This window comes from Vulpes vulpes, chromosome 12 (assembly GCF_048418805.1).
Source record: "Vulpes vulpes isolate BD-2025 chromosome 12, VulVul3, whole genome shotgun sequence".
Taxonomy (NCBI): Eukaryota; Metazoa; Chordata; class Mammalia; order Carnivora; family Canidae; genus Vulpes; species Vulpes vulpes.
In genome coordinates, this window is record NC_132791.1 from 6,650,711 (window position 1) to 6,673,456 (window position 22,746).

At 53.7% G+C, this 22,746-nt stretch overlaps 1 protein-coding gene across 8 annotated transcripts in view; it reads right to left on the reverse strand.

Moving 5' to 3' along the window:
* RGS3 (regulator of G protein signaling 3) overlaps nt 1-22,746 on the reverse strand; it is a 118,904-nt gene that overhangs the window by 79,174 nt on the left and 16,984 nt on the right. For 5 of the 8 annotated variants that reach the window (XM_072727574.1, XM_026002803.2, XM_072727576.1 and 2 more), the window contains 9 exons: nt 22,566-22,660; nt 21,533-21,601; nt 13,114-13,174; nt 11,828-11,918; nt 11,135-11,190; nt 3,454-3,535; nt 2,960-3,065; nt 1,821-2,172; nt 918-957 (listed from right to left, as the gene is read on the reverse strand). In XM_072727574.1, coding sequence (XP_072583675.1) covers nt 918-957; nt 1,821-2,172; nt 2,960-3,065; nt 3,454-3,535; nt 11,135-11,190; nt 11,828-11,918; nt 13,114-13,174; nt 21,533-21,601; nt 22,566-22,660 — 952 coding nt within the window. Of the gene's footprint in view, nt 1-917; nt 958-1,820; nt 2,173-2,959; nt 3,066-3,453; nt 3,536-8,186; nt 8,807-11,134; nt 11,191-11,827; nt 11,919-13,113; nt 13,175-21,532; nt 21,602-22,565; nt 22,661-22,746 lie in introns of those variants that run through there. The other 3 variants (XM_026002804.2, XM_072727577.1, XM_026002808.2) reach the window with 2 other exon arrangements.

The window sequence follows — 22,746 nt, forward strand, 5'->3', positions numbered from 1 at the left end:
CCGAGGCACAGGCGCTCTTCCAAGTCCCTGCTATAAGCCAGCATCGAGTTCACACTACCGACGGGGAGGCTGCGAGGAAGTGAGTCCGCAAGGAGCTAGGAAAAGGCCCCTCTCCGGGAAGGAAGTCACCAGGCGTTCTGTAGGCACTAGAGAAAGGGCTGGAGCACAGGGCCACCAGGTAAGGCTGGCCACTGCCTTCCAGACACCAGACAGACTCGAGGGGGCTGGACCCCAGCAAGCACGTGGAGGACCGTCAGGAACACTACGCCAGCTCCAGCACCAAGACTGGTATCTCAGGCTTCCTGGGAGAAGGCCGGGTCTTGAGCTCAGCTTCTCTCCCTGGCTCTTAAAACATAAGGCCTGGATTCAGAGGCCGGCGGAGAAGAACCAGGACAGAGATACCCTTGCAGCTCAAAGACAACTGTCCTGGGTGTCACCTCCCTCAGGGGCAGACCCTCACAGCCAGTCTCTCCTCTACCCCTCCCAACAACTCTCTGATGTGGGAAGTGTCAGCCCCATTTTATAGAAAAAGAAACTGGATTCCCTGAACTCACTGGACCGAGGCTCAGGGAGGGGACATGGGTCTGTTCAGTCACGCAACTCCAATTCGAGCCCTCCATGCCCCCCTCCTGGGCGGCCCCAGCATGTTGCTGGCGGCATCTAATTTATATTAGTTGCTCAGTAAAATGGAATGAATCCCAGTCAGATGCCCGGAATCCCAAACACCATCTCTTAGACTGCTGTGGGAAGACCCCTTCTTCCTTCTCAGTTCAGGTTCCAAGGAGGAAAGACACTGGTTCAGCGAGGGAGAACAGGTATGGTGGGAAGAGAGTCTGGGTCAACACGCTGGGGATCCTGACAGCTGACCTCACAGCTATCTGGGATGGGGAGGCCATAGCCGCCGGGGAAAGACCCACCTTCGGGGATGGCATCCTCCTGGTACACAGGTCGCAGCAGCTGCAAAAGAAGATAGAAGGATCACCTCCACCCCAGGAATGGGGAAGGACAACCAGGTGAGCAGCCTGCAGAAAGGAAGGGAGCACCTCAGGGCACCAATGCCCAGCAGCCCGGCTAAGGAGCAGTGGAGGCACTTGGAGGGATTACAGAATCCAGAATCCTCTAGAATGTTAGAGTTGAACAAAGCTTTATCTTTCATCCAGTGTAACCCGTTGGCTGAGTCCCCAGCTTTCCTGATGGCAGCTTGCTCCAGTGTGTTCCCGGGAACACTGGCACTGTAGGACACTAATGACCCTGCCACAGGGGGGACACCATCAGGGGAATTGGGGAAAGCCTGGGTCAAACCAGCCTTGACTGCAGGATACCCTCAGAGCCTCAAGCAGGCTATTACACATTGGGAATCTCCCAGAAGAGGAGGAGAGTTTGGGGTATTTCTCAAACGTATTTGACCTCAGGACACTTTTTTTCCCAGAGTGTGCCCCAGGACTAACATTTTGGTGCACCTACTCCTCGTCCCACCGTGCCATCATGCAGGGTCTGCTTTCCCACCTGTTACAGGGGGCTCACCCCTCTCACGGCAGCCCGTTCCCCACTGTAGGAAAGCACAGACTGGCAGCAAGCTCCTCCTTCCTCTGAGGTGAAATCTTCCTCCCTGTGACGTTCCTCGGGCCTGGATCTGTGCCCGGGGACACAGAGATCCATCTGCTCCCTCTCTACCCAGAACAGCCCCGTGGTGGTGGAAGTGAACACGTACCCCCACCTCCTGACCGAACACCTCCAGCCCCTTGCAGCTCCTCCCTACACAGTTTTGGGTGAGGCCAGGGACCCATACTCTTCACCTTAGCCGGACCAGCTGTCCATACCTGGCTCCCGGGGTTCAATGGGGCCAAGATGATGTAGTTGGGGTCCGTGGAGGCCGTGGCCCGGGACAGCGCAGGCAGGGTATGCTGGCCCCCACGCTTGGCCACCTCGGTGTAGCGTTCCCAGCCGCCGAGCAGCAGCCCATCTGAGCTGTCACACACCAGGTGGCAGCTGTGGCGCTGCTCGGGCCGTGCCTGGGCCCCGTGGGTGCAATTCTTCTCCCGCTTATTGGGGGGTGACTGGAGGTCATGTGTCGACTTGCAGGAGGCCCGCCGCAGGACCCCGCCGTCCGGCCCCGGCTTGACCTGGGGGACCATGCGCCACACAAGCAGGATGATCTCACTGGGGCAGCTCCTACAGTTGGGTGGGGAGGGGAGGTTCACACAAAGAGGTTGAGTTTGGGGAAAGTCAGCCAGGGCGGGGCCTACAACAGAACAGGGCAGAGGAGCAGGGTGGGGGTGGGGGTGGGGGAGAGAAAACCCCCAAACCCCAGGGGTAAGAGACCATCTCGAGCTGAGACAGCAAAAGTGTCCCTTCCACCAGTCAACTCTGGTTGACCTGCGGTGGCTGAGAAGGACCCTGAGGTCAAGGCCAGGTTAAACAAGAATACCCAACTCCGCTAAGTGATGTGGGTCACGGGTAAAGTGTAAGCAAGGAGGAGCAAGCGAGCCACCTCCCTGCAACTTCTCTATTCTAGAAGTATACCTAAAATGATCATGAGAGTTTCACCCTAGCGGGTCGAAACTAAGGGGGACCCCAATATCCTAAAGAATAATGTCTTAAGCATGCATTCGAAAAATTTGCGACATCTACACATTCCTTTAAAAACAACAGGCTTAGCTCCAAGGTCACAGCAATTAATGAGCTCAGAGTAGAAAGTGACACCCTGGAGCAGTGACAGGAACCGCAGGGTCCGTTTGAGAGCTTCTTCCCTGCTATTTGCTGTGGGGAGGGGGCGGAGGGATTCAAAATTCCTCGAGCCTGAACCTTCCATTTTCAGGCCAAGAAGCTGATTCCCTGAGGGGCAAAGTGAATTGCTCACAGCTGCACAGAGGAGGGGAGGAGGGCAGGCCTGGTTCCCTGGGGGCTGGGGGGGGATGCCATTAGCCCGAGGCCCAAAGCCCCCCGCTGGCCCAGTCACCGGATCTCATGGGCCAGCTCCACGCATTTCCAGTGCTCCACGGGCCTCTCGTTCAGCTGCAGCACGGTGTCCAGCTGCTGCAGCCCTGCCCGCTCCGCTGGACCTCCTGCAGGGACAAAGAAAAGCCACCCAAGGGCTCCTGTGAAGCTCCTGACACTTCAAAGGACCTCGAGTCACGGCTTCCACAGTGATTCTCATTTTCCTATGCGGCCCTTACTGAAAATAGAGGTTTCATTCCTGTTTGACATGATTGGGAAGCAAAATACAAAAATCTATTTTCATTTTGATAAAAACAACCCAAAGAAAATGATGAATATATTTTCATAAACCTCAGCCTTCGACTGTGGTCATTTAAAAATATTATTCTTTTGTTTTGAAAAAATGGGACACTGTTGTGGGCCCCCCGCCCCTTTCAGATCCCACATCTTGTGGGCGAAGCCAGGCACGTGGCCGGCAAGCGAGGCTGGCATCACCCGAGAAGCGCGCTCACTTACCAGAATCCACTGCCTGGACTCGAACCGGAGAGTCACAGCAGATGGTGAAGCCAAAGCCGTCCTTCCCCCTCGGGATGGTGATCTAGGACACAGCCCTGCATGGTTACTCCCAGGAGCCACAAGGCTGCTGCCTCTGCTCCAAGGTCGGAAGCCCACAGACCCTGCCCCAGAACCACCCTCCTCTCCAAGGGAGCTGGGGCCAAGAAGGAGGCTGGCCAGCCCTTGCTGTCCCTACCTTGGCCCAGGCATCTTTAGTACTGGGTTGTGGGCCAAGCAGGAAGGCTGGGAGCTCAGGAGGTAAGTCCAGGCTGATGGGGAAGGGCCCAGGGTGGACAGAGTCGTGGAAGAGCAAGCCTTGCCTTCCTCAGACCCCACAGACACATGGTCCAGTCCAGAGAGCCCACCAGACTTACACGCCTCCACTGCCTCCTTGGACCCCTCTTCCTTTCCCTCAGGGGCTCACAGAGTGTCTGCCCAGGGACAAAGCCCACCCACCCAGGTGGCCCAGAGTACAGAGGAAGGAAGATAGGGACATACACACTCACAACCTCAGGACAAGGGCCAGGGAACAAGGGCTAGGGGCTCAGGGAAGGCCATTGCTGGGGCTTGGGGCATCCAGTGAGGGCTCCCAGGTGAGGGGGCAGGTAAGGGCACAGACAGGCCTCCTGGTGAAACCTAAACCAGCCACTGACCTCGTAGTGCCTGCTGCATGGCAGGTCCACAACCCTCCTTCAGAAGTCCCCTGAAAAGGCCCTGCGCACTCTCTTTGCAAAGCAACACACAATTATGGAGCTCCTACTGCATGCATGCCAGGTTCTGCCGAGGTCTTGAGGGCTGAAGTCTTTTTTTTTTTTTTTTAGGATTTTTATTTATTTATTCATAGACACAAAGAGAGAGAGGCAGAGACACAGGGAGAGGGAGAAGCAGGCTCCATGCAGGGAGCCCGATATGGGACTTGATCCCGGGTCTCCAGGATCACACCCCAGGCTGCAGGCAGCGCCAAACCACTGCACCACCAGGGCTGCCCCGAGGGCTGAAGTCTTGACCTCTGGTTCCTCAAGGGCCCCAAGAATATGCAGATCTCTCCAAAGCAAAGGACTCAACAGGCCAAGGAGCAAAGTACGAGAACCGAGAACCGAGTTGGGAACAATTCCTTGTGTTTGACTTTGGATGGCGGGCTGGTGCAAGGCAGGCTTGGTGCATGGCAGGAACTCGGCAACCGCTTAGTGAGGACAGCCCAGAGCGGTCCCAGGGGCAGCAGGAACTGTCAGGGTACACTGCTATCTGCTGGCTCAGTTCAGTTCAGCCTTGCTACACTTCCCCTCCGTGCACTGCCAACGAGGCTGTGGGTGGGGTACAGCAGGCCCGGGCCCTGCTCACCCAAGGAGTGAGTCCAGGCTGCTCAGAGCAGGTGTGAGAAAGTGACAGACCTAAGGGAGGAGAAGCCAGGAAAGGGGTTCCCTGGGGTCCCAAGAAACTTCCAAGGAGAAGTGGACATGGAGAGGTCCCTGGTGAGGCACGAGGGAGGCTGTCCCAGACAGGTTGAGGGAGAAGCCACCTCAGCAAGCTAGAAAAGGTCAAGGGCCAGCAGCCTTGTCAGGGGACTCCTGTCCCCTTCCTCTAGGGGTTGTCTCCTTGAGGTTTGCTGCTTGGCATTCACCTACCAGCTGTCCCACAGGCCAGGTGTGAGGAAGGGGAGGGTCGGGGGACCCAGGGTGACCAGGGGCCTTGGAGGCTGTCGGGGAGGCCCCGGAGGCTCTGCTTCCCACCAGCCCTGGGCCTGGATTCAAAGCGAGTTTGTAAAACAGGAAATCTGACAGACAAGGGGAAGGGGGAGGGGGGCAGGAAAATACTCTGTTCCCATAAGAATTCTGGGAAAACACGCAGCTAAGACAGGAAGAGGAAAAAAATGGAAAGAAAGAAAGAAAAACAAACTGTGGAGTGAGTGTGCAAAGCCCAGGCTGAGGCTAAGGAAAGATGTCAGGAGCCTGGTCCACTCCCTGCGAGCAGCAAGGACTTCACGGGGCCTCTCATCCTACCCTCAGCCCAGGCAGGAGCTGGCATTCCAGAGTCTTTCTAGACCTTTCCCCTTCCGACCCCAGTAAGGGCCACAACCCCTCCTGCCTGGGGTCCTGGCTCTACAAACAGGTAAACAGGTCCTGGCACCCATGGGCTCAGTGCTAGCAGTTTGGGGACTGGCCCCAGGGTTGAATCTGGAGAGAAGTATACTCCTGCAAAAGAGCCTCCCCCTTCCACACCCCGGTCCCCTCGTCCAGGCGGGACTGTAGGCCTAGTCCCCTCTGCCTCCCAAGGCACCAGCCTAAGAAGAACCAGCCCAGACAACCATCCAAGCCAGCTGGGGGCTGGGAAGGAAGGGAAGAGGAAGGGGTGCCAGGAAGCAAGCTCCCCTCCTGGCCCCGAGTGAGGGGTGGACTGCATAAAGGAAGCAGAATTATGCTCTGTCCATCATGAGCACTCACTACGGTGAGAGGACAGTCCCCAAAGAACTGGATTGTCGCTGCAGCCCCAGGGAGAATGCAGGACTGGTTTTCCTATGCCCACTTCACAGAAGAGGAAGCTGAGGCCTGAAGACAGCAAGTGGCAGCCCCCAGCGCTCAGCCCTCCTCTGGGACCTGGGGTTGCAGGGTCAGGAGATGCGGGGAGCAGGCCTGCCCAGTCTCAGGGACGTTGGCAGCTGGGAGTTTCCTGCGCCTTCCGGTCACTGTCCCAGGTCTCACCCAGGCCGGCACCTCACCTCGGCCCTCCTGCCTGCTTTCTGATTCTCTGCCGCACCTGGGCTTCCATCCCAATCCCTAACTGCCACTGTTTATTTCCTATATGTACTTCCCAGGCCCTGCCCCAGGCACTTTGCACACGACATTCCATCTACCCCACGGCACCATCACTGGATATTACCAACCCTCCTCCACTGGCGAGGATGGATACTGAGGCTCAGAGAGGTCTAGAGACATGCTCTTGAGCCTCGGGTAAAGAGGGTAAGAGCTGGGGATCCCTGGGTGGCTCAGCGGTTTAGCGCCTGCCTTTGGCCCAGGGCATGATCCTGGAGTCCCAGGATCGAGTCCTACATCGGGCTCCCTGCATGGAGCCTGCTTCTCCCTCTGCCTGTGTCTCTGTTTCTCTCTCTCTGTCTCTCTCATGAATAAATAAATAAAATCTTAAAAAAAGAAAAAGAGGGTAAGAGCTGGTGCTGGTTCCTAGCATAGGATCTATCTTGGACGTCAGCGCCAGGCCCTGTCCGTACTCGTGCCTCACTCCGCTATGACAGCCAGCGTGCCTGTCTTCTGGCCCACCGGCCCAGGTGGCAACAAACCTCCACTTCCCAAACAGCGTCCTCTGCCCCGCCACCCTGCACCCAGCTACTGGGGTCGCTGGGGCTGTTCTGCGGGGCTCTAGCAGGGCCAGGGGTACAGGCAGGGCCCTGAGAGCTGGGGAGGGTGCTAGGGAGAACAGGTGGGTGGCAGCAAGCCGGGCACAGGAGGCCCCTCCTAGGACCGAAGGCTGTCTGTCTGCAGGAGTCGGGACCCACACTCCACTCTGGTCATTACAATACACAGAGGAGCTTTTTTTTTTTTAATATTTTATTTATTTATTCATGATAGATACACACAGAGAGACAGAGACACAGGCAGAGGGAGAAGCAGGCTCCATCATGGGACTCGATCCCAGGTCTCTAGGATCACACCCCGGGCTGAAGGCGGTGCTAAACCGCTGGGCCACCGGGGCTGCCCCAGAGGAGCTTTTCTATACTTCTAAAATCAGAACCATTCCTGGGACACCCGAGTGGCTCAGCCGTTGGGCTTTTGCCTTTTTTGTGTGATCCTGGGGTCCTAGAATCAAGTCCCACATTGGGCTCCCTGCGTGGAGCCTGCTTCTCCCCCTGCCTGTGTCTCTCCCCCTCTCTGTGTCTCTCATGAATAAATAAATAAAACTTAAAAAAAAAAATCAGAACCACTCCTGAGCTTCCATCAGCTTGGCCATTCCCAAAATCTGGACGTCCCTTCCTTCACCTGCCCTGACCCCAGTCCTGGCTGTTAAAAAAAAAAAGTGTCCAACACGGTCCCAGAAAAGCCCTGAGGCCAAGAGATCATCACCCCCACTCTGCCCCACCTCCCAGAAGCGGCAGCTGAGAGGCCAAGCCCCGTCTGTGAGGGCTCTGGAGCCTGAGCACTCGGAGCCACCCCAAGGCATCCCAGCGACCAGGGGCACGTCGTGTGTACACACATACGCACGGCAACATCCCAGCTCACGTGTAAGCGCACACCAACACACGTGAAAACACATGATCACACACATACAGTGGGGGATCCTGTCCCGTCAGAGACGCAGGGCAAGTTCGAGGAAGTATAAAGTTAGGAAAAGCACAAAACCCAGCTGCTCGGCCATTTCCGATCTCAGGCTTGCGGTGCCTTTTTTAAACCCACACTGCCCCCAGGTAAAAACCGCAGAAAATCAACTGGATAATCTCGCCGAGGACACCACCGTGTCGGGGTTAGGATGATGCAGAGCTGGGCCCGGTCTGCCCCCAGAGAGGGGCCTTGGGTAAAGGGGGGACGTCGGGGCCCCTCCGGCCTCCGGCCTGCCCCCGGATTGGAGCCAACCTACAGGGGCAGGCAGAAGCAAGGAAGGCCCCGGGGGAGGAGAAGTCCCGCTCAGGTGGGCCCCCGCCCCGGCCCCCGGCCACAGCCCGGCCCCCCCGAGGGCCAAGCACCCACCTGGCGGTAGCGGCGCTCCGAGCACACCTTGCAGAGCCCATTGAAGCGGTTCATGGCTGCGGGTCCCGTCTCGGCTGCCGCCCCATGAAATCCCAGCTCTCCCCCCAGCAGTGGGAGCCCGCACTGCGCCCCGTCAGCCTGGCATGACCGCCCTGGGAAGCCCGCCCCGCAGAAGAATGGCAGGAAATCACCTCTCACCTCCCCAAGCCCTGTCGGTGCTGTGTGCCTCGGCACGATAAGCCCGAAGGCTTCCTGAAACCTCCGAGTGACAAGGAAGAGGGAGAGTTTTATATTAAAATTCCTGTCAACTAGTTAGTATTCCCCGGGCCCCGGCGGGGAGAGGGCGCCTTTGTTCTGGCTGCATTCTCCGCCGTGGGCCACTTTGTGATTCCAACGTTCTCACAAACACCCCTGGCTGGAGGAGAACCCAGGCAGAAAACACGGCCCCTCTATAACAAGGCCACCTCCCCCTGCAAGCCCCAGCTGTCCCGGGAGCAAGTCCAGAGGACTAACACAATCGAAAGAATCCAAGGACGCCTTAGGGGGTTGCACTCAGACATCCCAGCGCTAGACCGAGAACCTGAAACGTGGGGAGTCCCGGGAACAGGCTGCCGTTCACCAGCTACTTAAAAGTCAGTTTCCTTGGCCAACCAAGCGGGCGGCTCTAAGCATCTGATGACACCCTAGGCCCATGAAGGCAAATCAGGAAGGGAGTTCCAATCACCAAATGATCCGGCCTCCTCCTTTACCCACCAAGAAGCTGGGGATGACAGTGGTCAAGGTCACAGAACCCCAGTCTTGTTCTCCGCCTCGTAGAGCTGTACCTGGTGAGTGCAGGGCCCCTTACACCCTCCTCACCGTCCCTAAGGAAACCCACCCGGCCACTCATGTCCTTGAGGCCAGGGAGTGTCCCTTGGTACAGCCCAGCTCTGGTGGCCACGACAGTGGGCAGGTCACGCAGGTTTCTGGGTCTCCATCTCATCATGTGCACAATGGGAGACTAGAGCGGGTGACCTCTGGGAGCCCTCCCCCAGCCCAACCAGGCCTCTAACAACCACCCCCTCGGTGCTGGGTCCCATGGGCCCCTCTGGGTGTGCAAGCCCAGGAAAATCAAGCGGGCTTCAAAACAATGTCCCCCTGGGTCAGGGCCTGTGTGCAGATCCAGAATGAAGCCACCTGGAAACGTGCAGCATTGCCGTCCATGTCACATCATTCCCACAAACCACCAGTAGGGCTCCCTGGTCACTAATCTCTCTGTGCTTGGCAAGTACAGAGAGAGGAAGAAAGGTATTTGCAGCTCCGCCAGTGAAGCTAGGGTTTTTTGTTTTTTGTTTTTTTTAAAGATTTATGTATTTATTTAAAAGAGAGAGAGAAAGAGAAAGAGAGAATCTCAACCAGGCTCCATGCTGAGGGGGGACCCTGATGCAGGGCTTGATCCTATGACCCTGAGATCATGACCTGAGCCGAAATCAAGAGTTCCACACATAACCGATCGATCGGGCCACCCAGGTGCCTCTGAGGCTGGAAGGTTTTAAATTCTTAATGAAGCCACAAAATACAGTAGCCAGGAAGTTATTTGAATAACTTAATAACTGTGCTGTCCAATATGGTAGTGACAAGACACATGTACAAGGTAAACCTGACTTAATTAAAGTTAAATAAAATGAAAAACTCCAGTCCCCAGTCATACTAACCGTGTTTCAACCGCTCGACAGCCTCAGGGGCTAGTGGCTACCATATTATTGCACAGGGCAGCTCTAAACTATACGCTGCATGAGGGCAGGCAGCTTTGACTTGCTCACAGCTCTGCCCCAGCACCCAGCACCCAGCACCCAGCACAGGGTCTGGCCCGTGGGAATGCTTAAACAATGAGTGAATGAGTGAGTGAATGGATGAACCGAGTAAATGAAAGGGAAAACGTTTTGTAGAATATAATACACCTCTGTGTAAGCTGTGATCAAGGGGAACCACGCCATCGTATCTTCCCAAGTAGGCCACGCACAGGAGGCAGTGTGCACAGTGTACTCAGGTGGCCAGACCTTGCTTGGGGTCCCGCCTCCATCGCTTGCTGGCTGCGTGATCGCAGAGAGTGACCTAACATCTCTGAACCTGGGTATCTGCGAGATGGGGAAGTCACCCTGCCACAGAGGTGGCAGTGAGGGTTAAAGCAGGGAACAACAACATCTGGCACAGAGGGGCTTCTCAGTCACAGGGAGTTTGTTCTCCCTCTCCCAGTTGTTAGAGAAGACCATGTCCCGCGGAGAGATGGAATGAACTTGGGGGAAGACCCTAAAATCCTGATGTGAAGGTTCCTCTCTCTCCATTCAAAACCCTAGTGGAATAAGAAGTCTTGGTCTCAGGTTTAGACTCACAGCTGCTCCCTGACAACAAGCCTAAGCTGAGGGTGATTCAGTCACAGTGCTGGGGAAAACCAGCCATCCGAGGGGACCTGGGGGATAGGGGAGACTCGGATTCAAGAGCTCGAAAGTCAGGAAGATCCAGACTCCTCCATCTCCAGAGCGTGGGCCTGGCTCTCTCCCCACTGCTGCCCTAACCATGAGTAACTGGAGAAAAGCACAAGAAATAATCCCTTAAAAATGCATAACTTGGGATGCCTGGGTGGTTCAGTGGTTGAGCATCTGTCTTCAGCCCAGGGTGTGATCCCGGGGTCCTGGGATCAAGTCCCGCATCGGGCTCCCTGCAGGAAGCCTGCTTCTCCCTCTGCCTGCGTCTCTGCCTCTGTGTGTCTCTCATGAATAAATAAATAAAATCTTTAGAAAAAAGTGCATAACTTGCTGAGTTTCCAAGCTTGAAATGAACCTGAGTCCCGGGCACCAAATGCAGTCCTGCTTAGGGGTCTCCTGGGCCAAGGGACAGACCAGGACCAAGTAAGAGCCCAGGGAGGGGCCCAGGCCCTGCCAGTCTTGCCCTGGCCTGTCCCCACCTACCTTGAGTTTCTCCCAGTTCTCAGCATCCCCACATCCTGGCGTTCTCAGCAGTGGGTCTGGAAGATGACAGAGCAGAGTCAGAATGCTTCTGTTGGCACAGAAAATCCATTCCAGAGACCACTCCGAGGGCGAGGCCAGGGTGCCAGGCCCAGGTGGCTATCCAGATCACTGCCTGCCTCCAGGACATGGGGGTGCCTGGGCTCAGGCTAAGCAGAGAATCAGAGCGAGCCATGCCTGCATGTGAGAAGGACAGAACATAAGGAACACAAAAGCTGGATCCTGAGCCTCAGAACTCACAGCAGGGCCCACTTGCCCTGCCTATCGAGGTGGCCAGCCCTAAGGCCAGTAAGGCAACCTGGGAAGGATCCTTGCACCAAAGCCTGGGAAGGAGCATAGCAGGAAGCTCCCAAAATCCAGCTCTCTATAAGGCAGAATGGAGGGAGCTGAACCACAGAGGGTCAGGCCTATAATCCTCTCCCGGGGATGTCCAGCCCCACAAATAAGGTGTTGTGGGCAAGTGCTACCTGCAGCCTGCATTCCAGCAGGTGCTCGTGAGAAGCCCTGGACCCCTGACTTGATCGCAGCCAGGGGTGACAGATGCCACAAAACACAGGGGCAGGGAGGGAAGGGAGAAGCCCCGGGGACAGGCAGAGCCGCGTGTCTGGGCAGAAGCTGAAGCTGGTGTGCACGCACCTCTCAGGGGCCGCAGCCGCCGCCTGGCCACCTTCAGGTGTTTGGTCCGGCCCAGGTCTTCCCCCAGAAGGTAGTACCAGCCACTGATTTCCTATCACGAGAGAAGGCATGACACACTCAGGCAGAGGAGGCAGAGGACACAGGTCGGGCAGCCACCAATTCCCCCTCAAACAGCAGCAGCTAGAGAGTCTCCCTCAGGAGCATCATTGCTGCAGAGACAGACACTCCAGCCGTCCTGCCCCGGAGGGCGCTGCGACGCCTACGCCTCCAGGAAGCTTTCCCTGATGCTCCGGGCAGAGCTGGTCTTCCTCTCTGCTGAATTCCCACAGCCTGTTGTCCCTGGAGAACAGCGGTCTACTCGCATGCCTGCCTCCCCACAGGGTGGTGCCTAGGCTCTTTGATGTGCCTAGCACTGTGCCTGGTATACAGTAGGAGCCCAATGAATGCTGACAGAACAGAAGGGAGGGAATGAGAGAGGGATGGAGAGGCCAGAAAGTAGGCATCCTGAGGCTCCTGAGCAGTCCCCATGGAGCATCTCCCCGGAGGGAATAAAGCCAGTGCTGCGGTCAGAAGACATTTGGGACCTACACACAGGATAAGGGTCCTCAGCCACCTACCCCAGACTTCACTTCCAGGACACAAAGTGGCAGGGCTACCTGGCAACAACATGCAGAGGCCACCAAGACATCTCCAGGGGGTGGGGGGTGGAGGGTGGGCGTGTAAAAAGAGCCCGCGTCTCCATTTCCCCTGCTCAAAAGCCTCCGGTTTAGGGGGTGGGGGTAGGATACAGTGCAGAGGTGGATAGGGACTGGCTACCCAGAGGGAGGGGTCTCTGGGTTCCAGAGAGTTCTCACTCAGCCTAAAGGAAAGCTCCACAGAGGCTAGTGTTGCTCACTCCACCCCACAAGCACTTGCTAGACCAACAACACGACACCTAGTAGATAATGTCAGGAGGATGAGAACCACCTAGCCGTCCTCCTCCGGGGCAAGCCTAGGAGTGCTGGGAACTCCGAGGGACCTGCCAGGGTCCTGATGTGGCAGACGGCAGACCCAGAGCCCCCCCAGAGCCAGGCCTTGGGGCTGCCTGACAACCGATCTGTGACAAGAACCAACCAAGGAGATGACCCAAAGCCCTGGCCACTCAGATGATAAACCGTGGTGTGATTCAGGCCACAAAGCACTCAAGACAGAAGCCCCACCCAAGGGCTTCCAGACAAAGGCCTCTCGGCCTGCGCTAGCCCTGGCCTTGGTGGGATGACCCTGCTGGACACTCCCCTGGGACCCACCTTGTCCGGAGTCAGGAGGGACTTCACCCCAAAGCTCATGCAGCCAATGAGTCCACTCTGCCTGGGGGAACAACAGAGGCTTGAGTCAGCACCCTCTCGCCGGGCTCTACGGGGTGCACCCTAGGTCTGCCCGATATGCTGTGGTTTACAAAGCACTGGTACACATGTCATCTCATTTGATCTTTCCAACTTTGTGAATTAGGGTGGAAAGGGCTTATTTTCTCCATTTCACAGAGGAAAAGGCAGAGACTCAGAGCTGGTCCCCTTCCCAAGGTCCCAAAACTAGTCCCATGGGAAAGCCGTGCCCCCTACATCAGAAAGCAGGACTCTTCCACCAACCATAGAAGCTCAGAGCCAACCATAGGCTTTGGGGATTTTTTTTCTTTTCTTATTTTAGTATAACTAACATACAGTTATATTAGTTTCAGGTGTACAGTATAATGATGCAACAATTCTATATTTCTCAGTGCTCATCCAGGTAGGGCACCACCTCCCCTCCCCCCGCTCCCCCCCCCCCCCCCCCCCCCCCCCCGGCCTACCTCTCTTCTGGCAACCAGTTTGTTCTATTTAAGAGTCTGGTTTTTCTGTTTGTCTTTTTTCTTTATTTGCTCATTTATATTGTCTCTTAATTCTACATAGGAGTGAAATCATACAGTATTTGTCTTTCTCTGCCTGACTTACTTCACTTAGCATTAACTGTTCTGGTACTGGAAGGATCAGAAGTCAGTCCCCACCGGGAATTTCAGCAACCACATCAGTGGGTTGATGCTCAACTGAAAAGTTACGGGACCTCAAGTTCAAGAAGCGTTTCTCAGGTACAGGTAGGACCTTAGCAGTTCCTGGACAGTTTCAGATCAAGGTCCAAATCAACACAAAAATTGTTGAGACACAGACCTGACCCAGCTGCCAGCTGGACAAATAGGCATGAGCCAGAGTCAGGCCTTGTGGGAGTGTCACACTGTGGCAAGGGGCTGAGTTCAGTCACGTCCTCCTTGGTTAAGAGTAATTTAAAGTCTGGGACCCCTGGGTGGCTCAGTGGTTGACCATCTGCCTTCGGCTCAAGCTGCATCCTGGGGTCCTGGGATCGAGTCCCACTTGGGGAACCCTGCAAGGAGCCTGCTTCTCCCTCTGCCTGTGTCTCTGCCTCTTTCTCTGTGTCTCTCATAAATAAAATCTTAAAAAAAAAAAAAAAGTTCCGGGAGACTAATCACTAATCATTGAGTCCCAACATCCAATTAGGGACCGAATGATACCTGGAAGCTTTCAGTAATGATGGCAAAGGTTAATATTAACGAAATTCAAAAAATCATCTTGTCACTGGGAGAGAAAAGGAAGTTTACAAATCAGTAATTTAATGAGAAAGATGCTCACAAAAATATTAAAAATGGTTGTACCCGGTAAATGGGATTAGAGGGGTTTTGATTTTCTTCTTTGGGTTTTCAGTGTTTTCAAATTTTCACAGGGAAAAAAAGTGTTACTCTTGTAATCAGAAAAGAAAAACAGTATATAAGTATTTGAAAATACTTCCATTCTAACATATCTTTCTCTATCCTAACAATAGAGCTGCTTTTTCATTTTTCTGTTCCCCTTTCTTAGAGCATCCTCAACTCAGACTGCCCCAGAGACCGGTTTAATAGCTATTGATTGAGAAACAATATGAGTATTTAGATGGAAGCATTAATCCTTCAATATCTGAGGGACCCACATACAGGAGGGATTGAGCAAACACTGTGGAAGACACAAGCGAAAAGCCAAAGATGGACTGAGCCTCCCAGATGGGAGTGAACTCCCTAGAGATGTGCCTCCCCAGAACCTGGCCTACAGCAGCCCGAGTGAGGCCAGTGGCTCTAACTAGGCGTGGACCACAGAACCCTCTGAAGAGCCCATTCAAGGTCTGTGCCCCAGAGCCAGCTTCCGGGGACCAGACACCGTGAGTCCAAGGTGGGATCCAGACTGCAAGTCTAGAGAAAGCTGCCCTGAGAATCCTGCAGGGCGCCGCCTGAGCCTGCCCCAGTCAAGGACCAGTGGACCAGGTCTCTATAAATACATACTGTTTGCATTCTCCGGAAAGGGTGGCAGCTTACCACCTGACAGTCCCAAGCAAAACAAAACGGCTTCTCACAGGCAGCTAAGTCAAGGGAGGGGTAGGGCTGCAGAACGCTAGGGACTGATCCTCAGAACTGGTCGCCTGCCCCACAGTTGCACACTCTGCACCTGGCTGTGCCTCCCCAGCTCCTGTCACTGTGCTACTTCCCCGGCTCCCTCTCCCCGCCCTCACTTCCTGCAGCCTGGGCGCCACTGCCCCCCCCTTCCTTGCCCCCTCCCATCATTCAAGGCCATGCTAATAACCTACCCAAGGAGGACAGTGTGCTCACCCCAGGAAAGCAACCCTTCCCACATCCATCTTCCCAGCCCAGCACCAGAAACAAGAACTCCTCCCTCCTGGGAAGAGGCCAAGTCAGCAACAACAGCCACAGTGGCCATCATGGGCGAGCGACAGACGCTGATCGGAGTTGCCATTCCAGAAAAGCCTTGTCAAGACCTTGCCAAAGTCCTCACCATTGATTTAATTTTGTCAACACGGTCAAGAGCAGGTATCTAGGTGCTCACACTTCCTCGTTGCACACTTCCCTTTCACACCGGCTATGGCTGTAACTTTCTAAATCTTCAAGCATGACGCTTTAGCTGTAATAAAGGCTGCCTCTGCCCGTTGCTCTTCAATAAGTGGAATTTTCATTCCCTGGTGCTTGGAGAATGCTAAATGGTTAATAGCCTCCCATGAGCTTTGCTTCCCTGCTAAGGGGCCTCCAATGATTTCATGCTAATTCAGGCCAAGTAAATTGTCACAATTAATGTCCATAAGCAGGAAACTCTAAGTGTTCTTCAATTAGCTACTCCTGAAGCCTGCTTTTGAAAAATCTTGGGAGGAAGAAAGACTTCTTTTACGTGTAATCTGAGTACACGGCTTTGTACTGGTCAGTTTATAATCTTGGGAACCAGTGCTTACCCTGGAGACTGCCTGAAAAGTGTATGGGCATACAGTACAGGGGCTGAGCCTTGGTTACTTCTGAATGCTAAGCCCTGAGCTCAGGGCTCGGTGCACTCAGTGAAGTCTTGACAAATGGACAAATCCATCATGCCTGTGGTTGGTTGGCAGGCACTGGGCAAAGAGCCGCGGCATTAAGGAAAGAAGACAAACATGCAGGAATTTAAATAGCAATTCAAGGCAGCAATACAAGGAATATCACTCAACAGGGCAAGATTGACAGATGGACAGTGTGGGCAACAAACGCTGAAAGCTCTGGGAGACTGGAGATGCTGGAGGAGGCCTGAAGAGCTAAGTCAGGGACAGGAAGAGGAAGGGCATGTCAGGCAGAGGGAACAGCCAGTACAAAGGCTCAGAGGGAAGGCTTCATGGAACACTCATGAGGAATAGTACTTGGCTCAGTTACCTTTTGAGTAAAGGGTAAGAGACCAACTACAAAACGAAAATGCAGGGGCACCTGGGGGGCTCAGTGGTTGAGCATCTGCCTTTGTCTCAGGTTGTGATCCCGGGGTCCTGGGATCAAGTCCTGCATGGGGCTCTCCACAGGGAGCCTACTTCTCCCTCTGCCTATGCCTCTGCCTCTCCCTCTGTGTCTCTCATGCATAGATAAATCTTTAAAAAAGAAACACACACACACAATGAAAATGCATTGTTTTCAGGGAATGAATTTTAATTCTCTCTCTCTCTCTCTCAGGGGCCTTAAACTATTTCTGTTGCAGGAGTACCGCATTTAATCTCAATTTATTTTTAATTTGATGGCTTAAATTGAACACATATTTTTCCATTCATTTCTCTTCTTTCCTTTTTTTTCCCTATGTCAGGTCACAACCTAACGTTATGACACTGTGCTTGGCACTGAGGTCCCACTTGGAAAGTAGATTAAAAGAGAGAAAAGACTTAGAATGCCCAGGACAAGGGATCCCTGGGTGGAGCAGCGGTTTAGCGCCTGCCTTTGGCCCAGGGCGCGATCCTGGAGTCCTGGGATCGAGTCCCACATCAGCTCCCTGCAGGGGAACCCTGCTTCTCCCTCTGTCTGTGTCTCTGCCTCTGTGTGTGTGAGTTTCTCATGAATAAATAAACAAAATCTTTAGAAAAAGAAAAAAGGGGATCCCTGGGTGGCTCAGCAATTTAGCGCCTGCCTTTGGCCCAGGGCGCGATCCTGGAGCCCCGGGATCGAGTTCCACGTCAGGCTCCCTGCCTCTCCCTCTGCCTGTGTCTCTGCCTGCGTCTCTGCCTCTCTCTCTCTCTCTCTCTCTCTCTATCATAAATAAATAAAATCTTTAAAAAAAAAAAAAGAAAAAGAAAAAAGAAAACTCACACAACCTAAAAGCTTAAAGAAATCTTTGAAAAGAAAAAAAATGAAACCTTTGTATCTTTCACTGCATTTCACAGTTGAAACTGAGGCTCGGAGTGGGGAAGGGACTTACCCAACGTCTCACAGTGGAGATACTGGAGTTAAGCCAAATCTCCTGCCCTGAGCACCCACTGTGCCACCATGACGAGGGGATACCACCCAGCACTTCCCCAAGAATGCCTCTGTAGACCATCTTGTTCCCCTAATCCAAGTTTACAGCCATCACTGGAAGGATGGTGAGAAGTCATGAAACAGACACTTCCCTTTTATCTCCTATCAGTTTCAAAATGTAGCCGCCACATGTTCAGCTGGATGATTTCTGTAAAACCACATTATAAATGCCATGGGAAGGGACGCCTGGGTGGCCTAGTGGTTGAGGGTCTGTGTTTGGCTCAGGGTGTGATCCCTGGATCGAGTCCCACATCAGGCTCCCCTCAGGGAGCCTACTTCTCCCTCTGCCTATGTCTCTGCCTCTCTCTCTCTCATGAATAAATTAAATAGATAGATAGATAGATAGATAGATAGATAGATAGATAGATGATAGATAGATAGATAGATGATAGATAGATGATAGATAAATGCCACAGGAAGCAGCCCAGGCCCCGAGGAACAAGTGTACTGACACAGAAAGAGCACAGCTTTAGAGTCATTTATCGCCTGCGTGAGACGGTCAAGCGAGCTATAGGTTTAGCGCCAGGCTGCCTGGGTTTGAATTGTTTCCACCACCTCCTAGATGCATTAGCTTAGGCAAGTTAGTTAACCTCTCTGCACCTCTGTGTCCTCACCTGTAAGAGGGCGACAGTAACATTACCTTATTTATAGACCATTGTGAGACTTGCATTAGACGATACATGGAATCTGCTACGCCATGTCCACACACAGTGGACACGGTAAGCGCTTAACCTCACGCAAGTGCCTTAACCTTAAGAAGCCTCGGTTTCTTCTTCTCTGAAGAGAGGGACAGTAATAGTTGCTCGCTCTCGGGGTTGCTAGGAGGATTAGATGAGATAATGTAGGTAAGGTGCCTGGCGCAGAGAAGCGCTCGGTAAATGGTCTTAGATGGTGCTAAGTTGCATGCCCGCGCTTTGGAGAAGCACAATGTGATCTGAGAGCGTTCCGCAGGGCAGAAGTTTCCTGCAATTGCTGGGTCGGCCTCCTGGCTCAGAGGCGGATCAACACTCTGCCTCCCTGCAGCTGAGTGGGCCTCCGTGGTGCTGGCAGCTTCGGAGGGGCCATCTGTTCTGAAGTGGGCCTGCCTGGGCCTGCTCTGTCCTTCTCAAGCTTTGGGTTGGGACTGTGACCACGAGTTCCACGGTGTTTGGTTTAATAAGGAATCTCACTTTCCCAAAATAGGCAACAAGTGGAGACACTGCCTCTGTCACACTCCCCGCTGGGCGCTGACTCACTTTCCCCGCCGGCCTCACTTTATTTTCCAAAAAACATGAACTGCACCCTGCCTGGCTCGCTCTGGTCTCACAGGAGGGCAGACCTCCGTGGTGGATCCCAGTGTGGCGCCTGCCTCCAGCACCTGCTCCCCAACTTGTCTCCATCCCGTGGGCTCCTCAGACGTCCTCCAACTCTCTGACAACCCTTCCTCTGTCTTCTTCGGGCTTTCCTGCCAAGACGGGATTCTGACCCTTGAGCCTTGTCACTCACTGTCATCCTGAGCAGTCCCACCAACTCACCACTTCAGCCACCGCCTTGGTGGGCACAGCCCCCACATCCGTACCTTGGCACGGACCTCTCTCTCCCTCTGGGCTGTGTCAGCAAGCCTCCCCCCTACACAGCTCTCACCGGGCTGCTCTCTGGCCCCTCCATCTCAGGGTACCCAAAGCTGGTTCCCTGCCTTTTCAGGGCATGCTGGTTTGGCTGGGGACCCCACCTGATGCTCAGGAATGATCCCTGACTTCACCTGCTGCTCTCACAGCCAAACCATCACTAAGTACCATTAATCTCACCTCCTAAGTCTGTCTCCCCTCCCCCACCCCTAAAGCATCTCTTTCACAGATCACGGCAAGGATCTCCTAGCTCCTCCTCAGCCTGCCAAAGCCCTACACACATCTGCCTCTCCCCTGCTCACACCCCTCAGTATCTCTCTACTGCCAGCTTCCCAAACACCAAGCCCACGGCACAAGGTTCTCCCAGAACTTGGGTAAATGTAGATCCCTCAGCCCTGCCCATGAAGACCAGACTGAATCCATGTGATGTGGCACCTGGGAAGCTGTGTTCCTTGCAAGTATCCCAGGGGACTCTGATGCAAATCCAGGGGTGGGAACCACCAACCTTAGGAGGAAGCCCACTCCAAAGAACACCTATGGATGCATCTGGTTTGGCTTACACCAACCTCTTTATCTCATCTCTCCAGCTGGTCCCTACGTTGTACTTGACCCTCCGGCAACACCAGGGAGTTTTGAGATCGCTCCCCCACTCCTGCCCTGCCCTGCCCTCTATATCCCGCCAGTTTTTCTTCCATCCTTTTGCTTGTACCCCGGGAGGCAATATAATATTGAGAGTGAGACTCTGGGGTCTAACTCCCTGGGTCCCCATGCTGGCTCCACCAACTACTGGCCATGTGACCTTGGGCTCAGTCGGTTGGGCATCTGCCTTCAGCTCAGGTCCTGATCCCCCACATGGGGCTCCCTGGTCAGCGAGGAGTCTGCCTCTCTCTCTGCCTCTGCTTCTCCCTCTCTCTCTGCTGCTCCCCCTCCTTGTGTTCTCTCTCTCTCTTTCTCTGTCAAATGAATAAATAAAATCTTTAAAAAAAAAAAAAGGCATACCAGCTATAACATTTAAGATACTAAAAAACATTTAACTGCAAGTGGAGCAGAGCTGATCTGGTCACTACTTGGTTCTATGATTGCTCAACAAATGCATGGCCTCAGGGTCCCCCAGATTCTTTGGGCTGCACCAGGTGAATGAACCCTGGCTGCTCACAGTGGGGCCACGGTACTCAGTCCAGGTGCTCTTACCACCTCTGCTGGGCAGCTGATTCTCCCTCTCACCTAGCACCCCTCCCCTATGCTGCACTAAACCCCCAGCTAATGACCACATCCGGCCTCCTATGTCCCACGCAGCATGCAACATAGCTTGTTTGGCTTCTCCCACGTAAAACCTCTGTACCTCCTACACCACCTCCTCATGGCAGCCCAAGCCTGGCATGCATGTTCCTGCCTCTTGCTTTGCTCATGCAAAACCTTCTCTCCTTGTCCTATTCTTTTTTTTTTTTTTAGGATTTTATTTATTTATTCATTCATGAGAGACAGAGAGAGAGAGGCAGAGACACAGGCAGAGGGAGAAGCAGGCTCCATGCAGGGAGCCCAATGTGGGACTCGATCCTAGGTCCCTAGGATCACACCCTGGGCTGAAGGCGGTGCTAAACCGCTGAGCCACCCACCTGGACTGCCCCTCCTTGTCCTATTCTTGATCTCTACCCCATGTTCACAATCCCATTTCTTCCATGAAGTCTTCCTTGATCACCTTGGCCCACAATGAATTTCCTTCCCTCTTCCCATACTTACTTACTTACATACTTCTTTCCTTCCCATACTTACTGTCCTTATTACTCATTCAATCTTTTATTCATTCAAATAATATTTACAAAACATCTATGTGCTAGGCACCAGGTACAGTGATGACTAAGAAAGAAATGGGCTTTTTTTTTTTTTTCCCTTTGGAGCTTCTACTCCTGTGGAACTGAGCCTGTGTATATTGTTACTGTAATCTGTGTCTACACAGCACCTGGTGTCCCTTCCTGCACATAGACACCTGAGAGCAGAATCCACGGGCAGGCTGGCTGGCATCCCCGGAGGCCAACATGGTGCCTTGTTGATACCAAGGGCGCAGCAGACACTCCTTGATAACTCAGTCCTTGCGACGGGGTGGCAGCATCTCAGATTTAATGTTGCCACTGCGACGTTCATCCAATAAGCGTTAACTGAGTCCCTGCTGTCTACTGGCCACCTGGCTGCCACCAGGGGCCTAGAGCAGGCCTTCCCCTCCAGCTCTGCACTTCCCCTCACCTGGAGTCACCTGCCCTATTCCACACAGTGACCAGAAGGCGCTTCTGTTCATCTTCCTCTTGGACAGGACTGCAAAGCAAACCAGACGGTTGGGGGGTTAGCAGGGCCGCACCCCAGTCCATCACAATCAACAAAATTTAGAAATGACCTAAACAACCATAAGGAACTGGTTAGAGAGACTCAAGTACCAATAGGGCGGGGACAGGGGGGTGAGTATTCACATACACAAAAGTCTGTATTACCTCATTTGAGACAAAAGGGAGGTTCCTGCACAATACTATAGAACAATTCCATTTTTGTAAACACCTGCACGTACACAGACAGGCATACACACCCACACAAATCCAAAAACCTGAGAAGAAATAAGCTGAGGCATGTCATAAGTAATACAGCTTGGGGGGTGCAGGGGGAGGTCTCCTTTCTTCTCTTTGCTGATCTATTTTTCTACAATAAGCAAAATTACCTTGTGCAGTTTGAAAAAAAGCCAAAGTGTTCTTAATTTTCACTAAAATTAGTGAATTTTAGTTCCCATCAGCCTCAGAGTTCAGGAAGGGGTGAAAAATCATCATCATCATCATCATCATCAATAGTGCATTACACTGTCTCATTACACATCAGCTCTCTGAGGCTACTACTCTCCTAAGCCCATTTTACAACTACGGAAGCTGAGGCTCAGGGAGGGTAGCAAGTTTTATAAGGGGGAGGGATCTCACAGCTTGGAAAATCTCTTCTACTGACAGAGAAGGCTTGGCCCGAGGCACAGTGGGAAAATCCCTACTGGTCAGGGGCCATCAGCCTCAGGCTGGGCACTTTGGTTGGGAGAACCAGCCAAGCGGTATCTTATCACCACGGACCTCGCTGATGGGCCCGGTGCCAGGGATGCAAGGACCCCAGTGAACGAGAAAACACAGACATCCTTTAGAAGTCACTGTTTTTCTGCTTAGATCTACTTCTAGATTTGGCAAACAGAGTTGTTTCCAGATAAACATTCCTTCCCTCTCCCCTGGAGGGCCTGGCTGCCCCAGACTCTTACAAGAAGAAGTGCTCGTGGAAGACTGGCTCTCTGCAGTCTGGGACCGTCTGCGTCTTCTGGCGACGTAGTCGATTATCTTCTGGGATCAAAGAAATCTTGAATTGGAGAAAAGTAAGCAGGAGATGATGACTCTCAGCTGCGGAATCCCCCAAGCCCAACAGCTGATGCTGCCCATCCCCCA